The following is a 15886-nucleotide window of genomic DNA, read 5'->3' on the forward strand; positions in this document are numbered from 1 at the left end:
ATTAAGCAACAAAAACAAAATCTTTAAATACTGTTTTAGAAGAACATTATTTTCTAAGAGTTAGCAATACTATTGAGTCATGGTTTATCTGTGATTTTAAAATTCATTATTTCATTAGATATGAGTTTTGTGGAATTTTTTTGCCCTGGAAATTCTACTGAGCAGAGAAAAAATGACCATAAGTAAAAGAACCAGTTCTGATAACACATGTATTATAGTTTTTCATCTTGATGTGCAGCAGATGGTAAGACTTGCTTAGTTTGATAGCTTGCAGCCAAATGACAATGACTGTTTTTGCTTTTACATGCAGATTCTAAGAAATACTGTACCTCAGCAAGTGAGAAACTTCCATACCTCACTGTACGCTGTATCATAAGCACCCAGAAAAGTACTTGGATTTACGGGTGGTACAATAACTATTTACTATGTAGTAAAATGACAGAATAATCTTTAAAATATTCTGAGTCGAGACAGTCCCAGGTTAAAGGATGAGTATCATTTACAGATAAGCAAATCACACTGTCCTATGTGAGAAGGTAAGATTCCCAACTGTCCTTACCAGAGACTAAGAAGTGAGCCAGAAGTCCAATGGTCACTGCCACCATCACCAGGGAGAGAACGGCAAGAAGGGTGACCATCCATGACTTCAGATCTCTCTTGTGGGTGCCGTATCCTGCCACTCTGCATAAAGGAAGGCTGAGGTTATTCTCACGTGGGAGTAGTTACAAGTTTTCCAGTGGTGCTGGCATCAATTCACATTGCTGCATGCTTCCTTTAACAGCAAGAGGGCATTATTTTTTATTTTGGTTAAGGTCATCGTGGTCGTGTGAGGAGCTGTTGGAAAGAGTGGACCTGGAAGTTATGTTCTTGCCCCTGGTTTCTGCTTCTAATGCGGCCCTGCGATGCCAAACCAGCTGCTGCCAGCAGTGGTTCCGATGTTCTACACAGGCTTTCAAATGCCCATTCCTCCCTTCCAGAGCTCTTTCATGTCTTCCCAGTCTATCCAAGGCTCGTGAACTAACTTCAGATATACTCTTTTATGCATCTTTTTAACTAATGTGAAATTTTAGACATGGAAAAGTCTAAACAAATACTTTATCTTATAATGTTATCAATGACATTTTGTTGGTGTTCACTCATTTTTACCCCTGCACAAATGATGTTGATGAATACATTATGGCCTTTCATCAAATCATTGCTCTGAAGGGACCATTTCCAACATCACCAGCTCATCATTAGCCCTCCTTAATAATGCTCTAATATCTTCTAATGGCCAGTCCAGCCTTTTTGTTCCTATAGAGTATACAGTTGTATTTTACAGACCAGTATACAATCCTGTTTTATACAGGTTGATACAGAGTACGGCCTCTATGTGTCTTTTAGTAAAAAAATAATAATACTTCCTCTAAAGTCTGAATGTCATTGACTTGTTGAGAAATCAAACTCTCAGTCTTTTGACAGGTTTGCCTTCTGCTCTTGTCTGATGCTTCTTTGTGATATCAGCTGACTTGCTTTTCTAATTTTCTTTTATCTAAAGCTTTCATTAGGTTTTGGTTTAATTCATTGACACAGATACTTTTCATGCAATAATGTGTGTTTCCTATTTCATTAAACTATGAGTTGCAAAACTGTCACTGTTTTGGTTGAAAAACTGCCTTTCTGCTATTAAGTTTTGATAAACCGAAGTGTTTGTTGTATTGTAACTAATGGCTGCATGAGTGGTCCCTGCACAGTCAACTGTTACACAATGCTCATCTTTTGCCGCTAAAACCTGATGCGGAGTCTCGTACAGAATAAAATGGCTTGATGCCTAAATTCTGAATGAAAGAAGACAGTATAATTTAGCTACACGCTGGAAGAAGACACCTGTATTCAGAGATATCAAGTGATTTCCATCACATGACAGAAATGGGAGGTTTCTTAAACTAAGGTCTTCTGACTTCTAGAACATAAATTCCAAGTGGCAGACTATCTTTCAGTTAGTTACATTTTGGATTCTTAAATGTGCTTGAAGTTTAGGTGTTTGTCTATTCACCCATAGGTGCAGAATATTTACTCATTTGTGAGGGAATTTCTCTATGGCTCGTTTGGATGAGTTCACTGACCAAGAGAAGGGGGCGGGGAGGCTTCAGGTCAGCTTCCAGAAACTGTTCTACCCCAGGTGGACACTCACTCTCCTCTTCATAGAATCCCATCAGTGTGCCCAAACAAGAGACATCCCAAAGAAAAAAAAAGTTTAACTTAAGAACATGTACAAGGTTCCAAATCTATCCACCTCCTCGTCATATATTGCTTCCCCTGAAAAGAACGAATAGAAGAAGACAACCGTGGAGACATCACCTCCGCTACTCGGGTATTTACAGACGTTAGCACAGGCGCACAAACATGAAGAGGGTGCTTCAGCTTTCCTCTGTGCTGCTAAAGTGCCATATGAGTTGCCTCTTCTGTTGGGTTTCAGACCATACTAAAGTGGACCTGGCCTCCCAGGTTCCCACTCGGTCCCCACCTGCTGCACGGTGTGGGACACCCCACACCACACCCTCTACCCTGGACTTTCCAGCCCAGGGGCAGGGCTTCCCTTCACTACATAATGTAGACATTTTGGTTCCCCCCTCCCCTCCTCTCCCTCTACTCTATCTTTTTGTATCTCTCCTCCTCTTCTTTGTCTGCACATGCCTCTCTCTTTAGCTTCCCCCCTCTGCATGATGAACAAGAGCTGTTTCTGATAAACCTGCATTCATATACTATAACTTCGTCTTGCAATTACATCATTCCCAGATTTGGATCATCTTCAAACCCCACGGAGAAGCTGTGAGCATCCAGGGGGGAAATGGGCACCAACAAACTAGAGTGAAAACTTTCACTTAAAGTGCTGTGTTTTGGAGAGGATGGGGACATTGTGTGGTTAAGAGTGCTTGCTGCTCTTGCAGAGGACTAAACTTCAGTGCCCAGCAGCCATGTGGGGCAGCTCACAACTACCTGCAACGCCAGCTCCATAGAGATCTGATACCTCTGGTCTCCTTGAGAAATTGTACTCACACTCACATTCACACACCCACACAGACACTCATGTAATAAAACAAAATGTATATGCTTTAGAAAACCCTTGGGAGATACAGTCCCGTACAGCTTTGGGTAATGCAAGCCACAAAACCCCAAGCTAAAGCTACTGCTACTTAATCCTGCATGAACAAATATTTCATTTAAGACCAACATTTTGTATTCATTTCCTTTTAAATTTAATTTAGTTTTTCATATATTAGTTTCCTCTCTCTCCTCAGGTCACTCTCCCCCCCACACACCAACTTCCTCACTCCCTATCCTCTTCTCTGTTTCTCTTCAGAAAAGGGCAGGCCTTGTATCTTTCTGCTGGGCCCATGGGTCCGGCAGAGACTGATGAATTAACCAAGAATCATGCATGGAGAGGACCTAGACCTCCTGCTAAGATGTAACCCATGGGAAGCTCAGTCTCCATGGAGGTTCCCTACTAAAGGGAGCATGGACAGTCTCTGGCATGAACTGAGTTGCCTGCTTTTGATCACCTCCTCCTGGTGAGGTGGCCTTATTAGGCCACAGAGAAAGAGGATCCAGACAGTCCTGATGAGACCTGATAGGCTAGGGTCAGATAGTAGGGGAGGAGATGGACTAGGGGAGGGGGATAGGTGGAGAAGAGGGAGGGAGAGTGAGACCAGGAGGAGATGAGGGAGGAATCTACAGCCAGGATACAAAGTGAATAAATTGTAGTAATTGTAGTAATAATAATAATAATAATAATTTTTAAAAGGCTAGATGAGGCCAACTTTTATGGATATAAGCATTCAATGCAGGAGGACAAAAAAAAATACCCCATTACCTTCCCATTCTGCACAGGCTTGGTTAGTCATTTGCTTAAGATCACTCAGATTAAAACACTTAGTAAAGCTGTTTGGAATCCAGCCTGTTTGTAAATGGAAGCCCCAACTTGTTAGACATTGTTTTCCCCACCAGCTCTGCGTGTGCTGGCACAGAAAACACAGGTGTATCCAACTTCAATCTCTGAGTAACTAATTACCACAAAATTAGCTGCTCAAGGCAATAGCCAGGGCTTTATACAGAATAGCTGGCCTCTCTGTTCACGCTTTTCTCCCTCTCATGTACGTGTGTGTGTTTCTTTCAAAACTTGAGCACTATGATGTGTTTTGGGTTGTTTATTCTCATTTTTGAGATTATATTTTAATTACATTTTTTTCCTTCCCCATCTGCCCTCCAAACCTTCCCATAGAGCATTCCCTACTCTCCTTTAAACTCTTGGCCTCTTTTTTCATTAATTATTATTGCATGTATCTATGTTCAGTCTGTATAATGTTATATGTATGTATGTTTTCTAAGAAGTTCAGTCTGTATAATGTTATATGTATGTATGTTTTCGGGGCTGACAAGCGCCTGTAGTCTCTTATGACTGACATCGAGGTTCTGGTTGGAGCTGCTTTCATAGATTGTGATTTGTGTCTCATTTCCAAGTTCACTAGAGTGTTAGACAGAGCTCAATTTCTTGAAGCTGAGCTGAGATCAAAATAAAGTCTAGTCTTTTTTTAAAAAAAAATGTATTATCTGATTAGGCCTCCAAGTATAATATCCATTTTAAACAATACATTTTCTGGTGACTTCATTATATCTGTAAAGTCCCCTCACAGTATCTAGATAGGTTATTAGCTTCACCAACTGGAGAAGTAGTATGTACAAGAAGGGATGCTGATGTCAGGGGTCATCTTGTGATTTGGCCTCACTACAACTCAGAGTATTACAACTTTAATGAGGAAAAGTACATGCCCCATCCAGAGAAAGCATGTGAGAACCGAGATGGAAGGCTGGTGGTGGAGAACCAACCCCATTCCATGAACAGGGGATTCTGAGAAGGGCATAACATAAAAAGAAAAGTGGGAAATGTTTTATTAATGTTTTTAAACACACAAAGTGGACTCTCAGAATGAAGACAAGGAAGCCGCTAATCCCCAGTCAGGCCATAATTGGCACTTTGCATTCTTTTGGAGAACAGGCAAGTACAAATGATCCTTATTCCGAAACATGCAACCTATAATCTCCTTGAAACCCAGTTTATCACATCCACTACCTTCATTAGTCAGTTTTGAGAAGGGTGTGTTCATGGTTTGTTTTCTTTATTAAGACGCTGTCAAAGAAATATGGTGTTAACTCAGTGTGGTTTTGCCTCTAAATCTTACAGGTTGAAAAACACACAGAGAGTTAGAGTATGCAGTTCCTTACTATCTTCATATGTGTGAGTTCAAAGATGACTTGAACAGAAAGAGATGCTTAACCTCCTGTCCCAGGCGATCTTCTTTTCCCCAGGAGGACCTTTCCTCACAGGTAACTGGCTCAACTTTATGTCCTTTATCATTTTGTCTATAGACCCCAGAGTTTTCGATCTTTAGAACTATTTTTCTGTTCTCCCTAAAAAAAAAAGGTGCATGTTATTAGTATACAAACGTGTCTTAGGGTTATTATTGCTATGATGAAACACCATGACCAAAGCAAGCTGTGGAAGAAAAGGCTTATTTGGCCTATACTTCCACACCACAGTCCATCACTGAAGGAAGCCCAGACCAGAACTGAAACAGGGCATAAACTGGAGGCAGGAGCTGATGCAGAGGCCTTGAAAGGATGGTGTTTCCTGGTTTGCTCTCCATGACTTACTCAGCCTGTTTCCTTATAGAACTCGAGACAACCAGCCCATGGGAAGCCACCAACCACAATGGGCTGGACCTTTCCTATCAATCACTAAGAGAATGCCCTTAAGGCTTACCTACAGCCTGATCTTATAGAGTCATTTTCTCAATTGAAGCTCCCTCCTCTCAGACTACTCTAGGTTATGTCAAGTTGACATAAAACTATCCAGCACAACTGACTCCTTGTCAAGTTGACTCACAAAGGCATCACTGTTAGGCCACAGCCTTTTCTTTCTTGTTCTCAAGGTAACAATTAAGAAAGGCCTCACAGCATAAAATGTTTTATAAACTTAAAAAGTCCCATAGCTTCAGTGGCTGCTCTTTGATCACCTCCCCCTGGAGGGGGGGTTGCAGCCTTGCCAGGCCACAGAGGAAGATGATGCAACCAGTTCTGATGAGACCTGATAGGCTAGGGTCAGATAGAAGGCAAGGGGGTCCTCCCTATCAGTGGACTAGGGAAAGGGTATAGGGGGAGAAGAGGAAGGGAAGGTGGACTGGGAAGAGAGGAGGAAGGAGGCTGCAGTGGGGATACAAAGTGAATAAATGATAATAAATTAACTAATTAATTAAAAAAGAAGTCCCACAGCCCTACAAATTAAAACCCTTTAAAAGTTGTGTCTTTAAAAGAAATCCAGTCCCCACTGCCACCCCCCCTCCGAATCCTTTGAATATTTGGAAGCTCTTTGCAATGCAATAGCAGAGAAAAAGTTGTAATTGTGGGTAGGGTGAGAGTATGGGTTAATGTGCAATGATGATATACCTCAAAAGCACCATCGTTCTATAATGGGAGAGGTGGGCCAATTGGGAAGAGGTGTGTATTAAATAAGAGAAAATTTACAGGAAGAAACACACTGTTACTTTATACACAGGTGCTTGTTTGGGGTGCCATAGGGTAAAGGTTTTGCATGTTTTACAGGTTGGCTACTACTGATAATTTAGGCATTCTTCTAGAACACCACGCACAAACCAATTATTTACTGAAACTATGATACTTCATTAAGTTTTCAGTATTAAAAAAAATCCAAAGACTGTAAAACTCCAACTCTCTTTTAAAAAAGTTTAAATATCTCAGTTGTATGATTACTTCAAGAGAAAAGTACCAGATCATGGTCACAATCTGAACAAAGCAAAACCAAACTCCAATCGTGTAAAAACAAAAACAAAAACAAAAACCTTATTGTCCAATATTTGTGATTCACCTATAATCTTCTGGGCTTTCCAGGGGGCTTGGGTCATTTATTTGGGTCCACCTTCTTCAGCACACACAGCTTATCGTCTAAGCTAGGAGAAGGTCCACCCCATCACTGCTGCTGTTCTTGGTGGCCACCCTGTTACTGGCATCTACAAAATGCCAGGGTCTCCTGCTCCAACTGGGCTACACTTTCACCAATAGCCTCTCAAAGGCCCTCTTCATGCTGCCAAGCCTCAACTTCCCTGCATGACCCTTCAATCCTGGGTCTTCACCTGCTACTGAGGATGCATGTTTACCAATAATCTCTTGCAGCTTCTCACAGTGCCAAGCTTCAGCTGCTTTCCATGACTCCTTGATGCCTTCAAAACCAAATATCTGGTGACTCTTATGTTACCAAGTTTGGCTGCTGGCTTGAGGCACAACCATGGCCACCTCAATGATGCTGGTCTCCTCCTAATCTGCTGTTTCTTCAGCCCCACCTTCAGTCCCAGCATCCAAAGAATTTACCAGCAAATCAAAAGAGTTTACTTTTGTGGTTCTGGTCTATTGTTAATCACAGCCAACTCTTCAGCTCTCCATGACCAGAAGGACAAATTATTTACACAAATGGCCCAGTAGAGTGTTTGCTTCCTTCTGAAACTTCACAAGCCAAGACTCCATGATTGGCACTACCTTCAACATTCTTATCTTCCAAGCTCCTAAGGAATAGCCTACTGACCTCTCATAACTCATGTTTTTCTCATCCAAAGTTCCAAATGCCTTCCACAATCTTCCAGAAAATAACGTGGTAAGATCTGCCACATTAATACCCCACTATCTTGGCACTAATTTCTGTTCTGGCTGGGGTTACTATTCCTGTGATGAGTCACAATGACCAACAGCAACTTGTGAAGGAAAGGGTTTATTTGCAGTATACATACTCTGCATCACAGTCCATCATCAAAGGACATCTAGACAGCAACTCAAATGGGGTAGGAACCTGGAGGCAGGATCTGATGCAGAGAGCATAATGGAATGTTGCTTACTGCTTTGCTCATCAGTCACTAATTAACAAATGTCCTATAGACTTGCCTATACCTTGATCTTTTGAAGACATTTTCTCAATCAAGGCTCCTTCTTATCTCATGATTCCAGCTTGTGTTAAGTTGACATATAACTAGCCAGGACAAAATGTACATACATATGATTGCCATACAACTGTCCATTTACGCACTGGTTATGTTCCTTAAATTTTCATGAAACCATTTTTTTTTATCTTCAATATACACTATCTTATATAAAAGGGAATGTTGCCAAGCTTCCATTCCATAAAACTACTTACTAATTTAAGTAAACAGCAATGACAAATGTATTCTAAGGAGTTGGAGGGATGGTTCTGTGGTTTAGAGTGCTTACTGCTCATGCAGAGGAGGCAGGGTCAGTACTGAGCACACACAAGGTGGCTCACAGCAGCCTGTCAATCCAGTTTCATGGAGTCCAATTCCTTCATATGACTTCCACGGGCCTCACTCTCCCTTTCTTTGCCTGGAAACCTTCATGGAAATTTCCTACAGAACCTAAATTTTTCCCTTGGAACATTTGCTACAAGAAGTCCCCAGTCACTCATTACATGAAAATGAACATTTTGTGGCAACTTTTACATATAGCTATCTGCTAGTGAATCTTTAAATCTCTTTTAGAATCACCACTTAATATAAAAAATTATAGAAATATGAGTTATTATCTGGAAAGTTAACTTATTACTATGTGTTACCTACAGTCACCCTTGTCACTAGAATTACTTATAGTAGTTTTGTGAGTAATTTACCCCAGAAACAATTTGCCTAGTTCATGTATCCTGGGTATACAATTAGGACCTGAGCTTTTAGAAACATACATTCTTGTTTCTAATTGACTATGCATAGCTGTGAGTGTGGTCTATGCTGTGATATTTCAGTGTATGTATACAACAGAGAGTGAACAAATCGGAAAATTTTTATTTTTTTGTGCAATTAATTATTACCCTTGTTTTGCTAGCTGGGGAATATCAGAAACAGTTCTTTCTACTCAATTGTATAATGGTTCCCATTAGGCATTCTCCTCCAAAAAGTCTGCCTTTGACTTCTATGACTCAGAACGTTTCTTTTGGGAGAGCAAATTGTTCTTTAAGAGACTGGTTTTAACTTTTCAAGAAGGGCTTTCCACTGTCACAAATGGATGATTTGTGAGATTTAAGCAGCACAGAAATGAAGTAGAGACTGTTTTACTAGTCAAAAGCCTTATCAGTCTCTGATGTGTTTATGTCTTGAATTTGTACCCTCACCCTTTCTATTGACCTTAAATGCGTGTATACTTTTCAGAAAATTTCCTTCTACCTCTTCTTCAGAGAGCCTTTTGTGAACATAGCAGTGGTGCTTTGGAGAGATGGGAGGAGTGTAAGAGGAGGCATTTGAAGGAAATGCAATGACCATGCTTTTCTGTGCTCCCAAATGCCACCTGATTTTAATTCTGGTGTGTGTGTGCATGCACGCTCATTCACATGCACAAAAGCTATACTACTATCTGTCTTATGTGTTTTAGTCTAAATTTCCCAATGAACTTTAAGCTAGGCAAATGGCAGGCCACAGGCATCCTCCTGTCTCCACCATACCCTCCCATGCTGGCTAACAGGTGGGCATGACTACACCCAGCTTTTTCCATGAGTTCCGGGAAATTTTACTTAGATCCTCACGACTGTGAAACAAGCGATCTTATATTTCCAAGGCCCATAATTTAATTATTGATAGTTTATGTGGCTACACATATTCTCTGAAAGAGCAAGAATGTGAAGGCAGTGAATAAGTGAATGTACAGTACTGAGAAATTTCTTAAGCATGTTCCCAAGAAGTTAGAAGAGGGAAAGTTTCTCATATTCAAATATATGTGCTAATGAAAATGAAAGAAACTTAGGTAATATTGAAAAGAATCAAATGAAGAGAGTAAAATTGGAAGATGTCCATACTGTTTTTTTATGTTCTGGCCAACACACTGACAGTGTGTCATACACCACTTGGGTCTTAGATACTGGAAACTGATGAATTAATGAGATGAAAAATTTCCATATCTACTTTTTGTTTGTTTGTTTTTTCAAGACAGGGTTTCTCGGTGTAGGCTCAGTTGTCCTGGACTCACTTTGTAGATCAGGATGGTCTCAAACTCACAGAGATCTGCTTGTCTCTGCCTCCCTGAGTGTTGGGATCACAGGCCTGCACCACTGGACTCCCTATCTACTTTTCATCAGCATCTCTTTCACTGTTTCTTGGATCTTCCTCTTACTCAGAGGGGAATAAAGCACAGCTCTGGGTGTGTTCTCACCAGTTCGAGGTTTCGTGTCAAAGAGTTCTCAAGAGAGCTAAGAACAGAAAGAACCAAGAGTTCTACCTTTTTGTATTTCTTTAATATCTATCTCCCAGAGCTAGATAGATGATGGCAGTGAAGGCAGCAAGAAGGACAAAACTGTAAAATGTCATTATGATTTGAGAACAAAGAAAAGATTTTTTTTTCTGTGGGAAAGGACATTGAAATTCGGGCTGGACTAAGTTCAGGGAAGTAAGAAGGAAATCAAGAGCATCGAAAAAAGCAGTTCCCCACCTATTCGCTCTGATCCTAGGGATGCACACTGGAAACCAGAACCAGTTTTAAAGGGGGCTTCCCTGTGAGAACTTGGCACTGTCAGAAGAGAGTGTGAGAGGAATGCGACCAAGAGCACTTTCTCTTGGCTGTCGCTAATGTTCTCCACACCCTCGGAGGAGGAAGTCCCTGATATCATACAGCCACTCACTTCTCAGCACATCCGGCCTTGGAGGCAGAACTTACTCCAGGTTCTCCGAACAACAGTGTTTCCCCATGACCTTCATTAGTCAAACCAGTTTCCAGTTCTGCCTTTTAGATCTCTGTCCTTTTCAGGAAACTGGTATTTTCTAGCTCTACCCTGGAATACAACTTAAGTTTGACCTTAAGAAAGCAGCAAAATGTGAAATCCTAGCTTTAGCTTCAAAGGCCTTATTAAATATTGTTGAGCTCAGTATATGAATCAGTGAGAAAACAGAACTAGGATCTTAAATTAGTGCAAAATTGAACAGACATCTGACTGGCAACAGTTAGACATATCAGTTTATACAATCAGTCTGAGTGTAGATCCAGACTCAGTACTCTGCAGTGAGAGGCAAAGCATTAGGACTGTCTGTATCTTAGCCCCACATTTGAAGAGGAAATAAATCATTTACCTATTTATGAACCAAATGCATTAATCCATGTAAAATCACTAGCACATAGTAAGTGTCTTAGTTAGGACTTTATTGTTGTAAAGAGGCACCATGACTGGCTGCTCTTATAAATGAAAACATTTAATTGGGGCTAGCTTATAGTTTCAGAGGTTTAGTCCATCATCATCATCATGGGAGGCATGGTGCCATGCAGGCAGCTGGAGGAGCTGAGGGTTCTACATCTTGATCATGAGGCAGCAGAAGGGGACTGCTACACTAGACCTAGCTTGAGCATACAACATCCCAAAGCCCACTTCCACAGTGACACACTTCTTCTAGCAAGGCCACACCTACCCCAACAAGGACACGACTCCAAATAATGCCACTCCCTATGGGCCAAGGAGTCTATAAGGGCCATTCTTATCAAACTACCACAGTAACATACAGATGCGACTGTTGTCAGTCAGTTTGTTGTTACTGTAATTACTCACAATAGAAATTAGCCATTCTGAGAAAAAAAAAAGCATTTTATTATAAGGCTATTGTAAGTACCAGGAACTCTTTGAATTTTTAGCCATCTTGGAGTTGCCCCAAAGAAGGAGTTCACACAAATAGATGTCAGCATATTTTTAGTGCAAGTTAATCAATAAGAAAAATATGTTTCTCTGACAATGTAGACAGTCCTGATGAGATCTGATGGGCTAGGGTCAGATAGAAGGGGAGGGGGACCTCCCTTATTAGTGGACTGGGGGAAGGCAATTGGTGGAAAAGAGGGAGGGGGAGGGAAGGGTTTGGGAGGGGATGAGAAAGGGGGCTACAGCTGGGATACAAAGTGAATAAATTGTAAAAATTTAAAAAATTAATTAAAAATAGACTCTACTGTGGTACAAGTGACACAATAAAATCGAGGTATTATTTAGTATGTATAATATTAATAGGACAATAAAGAACTAAACATACAGGATATACAAAGCTTATTACACAACATTCTAAGTTCCCCAAAAGACAGATAGTACTTAATGCTCCTATGTAGTATCTGTGTTGATGTGGGCAAGAGCACACTTAGCTGTTGACACATTTTTTACATTCACCCATTAAGGTGTGTAAAGAGTATGTTGGATTGAAGATTAAGACTTGGGCTGGAATAGTTAACAATGTACTAAGAATGAACACTTTCTATGCAAATGCCTGTGTCAGAGCATCCTACAACACAGACATATCCTAAATTACTTCTAAGAAGTTGACCAGCCATAACAATATAGTCTATTCTTCCCTTTTTTTTCTTTTTAAAATTTATCTGTTAGCTTTTCCATGGAGTTCTACTTCTCTACCTGTATATGTTTTCTACAACTTTTTTCTTGTGACTTTATTGTGTTTTAAACATCATGCTGAGCTCAAGAAAATAAGGATGAACAAGACATGGCTCTAAAGTAATGGAGACCATGTTGTAATCCTTTTTGTGACTGTTGAGACAGAGTCTCACTATGTTGTCCAGGCTGGCCTTGAACATGCACATTCTTCCTGCTTCAGTCTTCTAGGTGCTGATATTATAGGAATATGCCGCTATACCCAGCTTCATTTCTTTTAAAAGACTTTTGAGATTCAAAATAATACAGTACTGCAAACCTTTTTTTTTTTTCTGGCAATTACTTAAAATAGCGAAATATAACAAAATTTCATCTTGTTAATGGATATGAAACTTAAACACTTAAAATGTTTTCTAATTCTCTACCTGCATGGTACAGCCCTCTATAAGCATTTTTATATGAGACATTGACTTGCCTTTTAGGGTAAGAAATGCTTGGCTTCAGTATGTGGTGTGACTTATGTCCTGCAGTTTCCACAACCTTGTCAACTTCAGTTCCCTGCTCTCCTTTAAGAGGCGATAATAAGCCTCACTCCTGGGTGTGAAGGCATGGGGTGAACAAATGAAGGTCTCCAGCATATACTGCACCCTACTCTAGATTGAGGGTTTTCCTATAGATCACTGTTGAGTGTCACTGTACTGCGTGACCCCTTTGAGGGTCAAATAACCCTTTAACAGGTGTAGCATATCAGCTGCTTCATGACAGCAGCAAAATTACAGTTATGAAATAGCAACAAAAATAATTTTATGGTTGGAAAACATGAGAGACTGTATTAAAGGTTCTCAACATCAAGAAGGTAGAGAAGCACTGATGTAGATGATCTTATGCATTTGCTGCCACAGCTTGGCAAGACCAGCCTTAGCACTACCATTTCATTAGTAAAGTCAGAAGGAAGGGCCAGCTGCTGGTGGTGGTGCACGCCTTTAATCCCAGCACTCGAGGAGGCAGACTCGGGTGGATCTCTGTGAGTTTGAGGTCAGCCTGGTCTACAAAGTGAGATCAGGACAGCCAAGGCTACACAGAGAAACCCTGTCTCAACAAAACAAAACAAAATGAAAAAGGGGAAGGAGCAGCCGTGTTCAAAGCTACCTGTTTGCAGCCAGACCATCTTGATACCAGATATGGAAGCCAAGATAGTAATCAAGCTTTGCTTATTGGATGTACCAGTAGTAAGTCTATTTCTGGCCACTGGCCAAGATTTTCAGAGATATTAATGGATGTGTAAATTTAAAACATAAAATTGAATAATTGTGATCTGGGGCAAGGTTTTCCTCTCATGCAAACAGGATGATCACAGAGGTTTGCTTTTATCAAGATTGTAATGAATAAATAATCTGACAAATACTGTAATTCAAACTGATGCATATTTAATAAATAGGCAATAAGGTTATAGCTCTTATTATAATAAGCAAAAGTAAATTACCGCCTGATGTGGAATAATGTACTGACTTGATAATAAATTCCTACAATCTTGATTCATAAGTACATGTACATGTACCTTCAGTTTCCCTCTTTTATTAGACATATAATTCCATGTATTGTAAGGCACAAGTAAAACAATGACTTACAGGTCATCTTTTAAATCTTGAGGACACACACGTCCATTTCAATCCACTGGCTATAGATAAATATGTGGAGAGGGGTGATACTATGAATACTTCATACAAATTTAAAACTAAAAGACACAAAATATTATGGCCTTAAAAAATATCAAATAGAGGAAAAGCAGGAGACCCTTTTAGTTAATCTTGGGCTTTGCCTCCACATCCAGGTCCTGGCTTTCCTTCCTATTAGCTGGTAATGCCGGGCTAGTTACTTTTCCCACCTATGAAATGGAGTTTCTAACAGGAGCTAATCAGATTTGTGAGAATTAAATGAGCTAATGGGTATAAAATGCACACAATGAACACCATGACTTTACTGGGAAAAAAGAAAATAATATTCATTTGATAATCTACAAGTTAGTAATTTTTACTATGTAAATGGTGTTAGAATGTATCAGGAAATATAACAAATTAACAAATTAGCAGGTAACTGAAACAATTTTGCAAAATGAAATTCAAGCTTAAAACACAAAGGTAATAGCCAATGAATGAGTTTAGTTTTTGCTTCTTATTAAGCATTACTTATAATAAGGAGCTGGAGGACGAGAAGGCTGTACAGAGCTCTGAGAACCTGATGTGATCACAATTTCAGATGAAGAATTCATTTGGTCTTGTGTCTTACTCGTTATAAAGAACTGAGATTTTTAAGATGAGTGAAATCCCTCAATCAATAAAGATTTTGAAAAGTTAGGGGTATGGCTAGTTATAAGGAAATCTAAGCAGAGAACTCTGCAATTTGTAATTTGTTCCACTAAAGACGGCCCAAGAACAGAGCTGAGACTACAGACCCCGCGGAGGAGACACCCAGGTTCATGACAGCACAAACAACAGGCATGTGAATCAAATGTTATGTTTCCAAGTCTCCCCGTCGAGTCTCTTGTTAATGGAGTAGTAAGAATTACAGTAGTGAGCAGAAGAGCAGAGTGCACATCAGAGTGAGTTTAAAGTCTGCATAGGCTATCACAGCAATTATTAGGCATCTTGTCCTCAGTCCTTATGTCTATCAGCAGGATTTGCAACTTCTTGCAAATTTTTCGTTTGGGGTTAGTGTTTCTGAATCCAACTTAAAGCAACTACTGCTGCCTGGTGCTTATATGTCTAAAACAGGGACAATTGAGCATTGATGTTACTCCTGTAGTTTGCTTTCTTTAAACTGAAAAAAAAAATGTAGGTACATAACTGTGCCTATACTTAAATTTTTGATAATTTTAATAGAAAAAAGGAAAATATAAGATTCTGCTTTACAATGTCTTAATGTCTATAAAACATTGGGTATGGATTCTTTAGTTCAATGAATTTTAACAAATAAGTAAAACATTAGCAGAAAATGTTCATATTTGTTTGCTTTTTAATTTGTTCAATAAATATCTGGCTATGAGGGAAACACTGCAGATCCTCTTAGGAGTGTCAGAGACCATGGTTGCTATATGATTTCTCTCTAAAGCACTGATCTAAATTTTGATATTAAATATAAGTATTCTGAGGGGGGGGGCAAGATATCCTGGGAAGCTCACTGACTTAATAGGCTGTCTAATATCAAATTCTCACATCTGAACTTCTTATAATGGTGCCTTATGCCTAGAGAGGTAGAAGTTATTAAGTGAATATGCTAATTCATGAATAACACTATATACTTTAAGGTTCAGGGCTATAAGAAATTCTGGTATATGAAGTCACTGTGAGCCTGGAGAAGACTCCTAATTTCTGTGTCTTCAGATTTTATTTATTAAGGCAGGCATTAATGATACCTACTCTACTGAAATCACATATGTAGAAA

At 39.8% G+C, this 15886-nt stretch overlaps 1 protein-coding gene across 1 annotated transcript in view; it reads right to left on the reverse strand.

Annotated features, from left to right (window-relative positions):
- The window catches only part of LOC110565590 (transmembrane serine protease 11A), a 49988-nt gene that overhangs the window by 32379 nt on the left and 1723 nt on the right, over window positions 1-15886 (reverse strand). The window contains exon 2 of the mRNA XM_021663295.2: window positions 560-681. Within this exon, the coding sequence (XP_021518970.1) occupies window positions 560-681 (122 nt within the window). The remainder of the gene's footprint in view (window positions 1-559; window positions 682-15886) is intronic.

This window comes from Meriones unguiculatus, chromosome 3 (genome assembly GCF_030254825.1).
Source record: "Meriones unguiculatus strain TT.TT164.6M chromosome 3, Bangor_MerUng_6.1, whole genome shotgun sequence".
Taxonomy (NCBI): Eukaryota; Metazoa; Chordata; class Mammalia; order Rodentia; family Muridae; genus Meriones; species Meriones unguiculatus.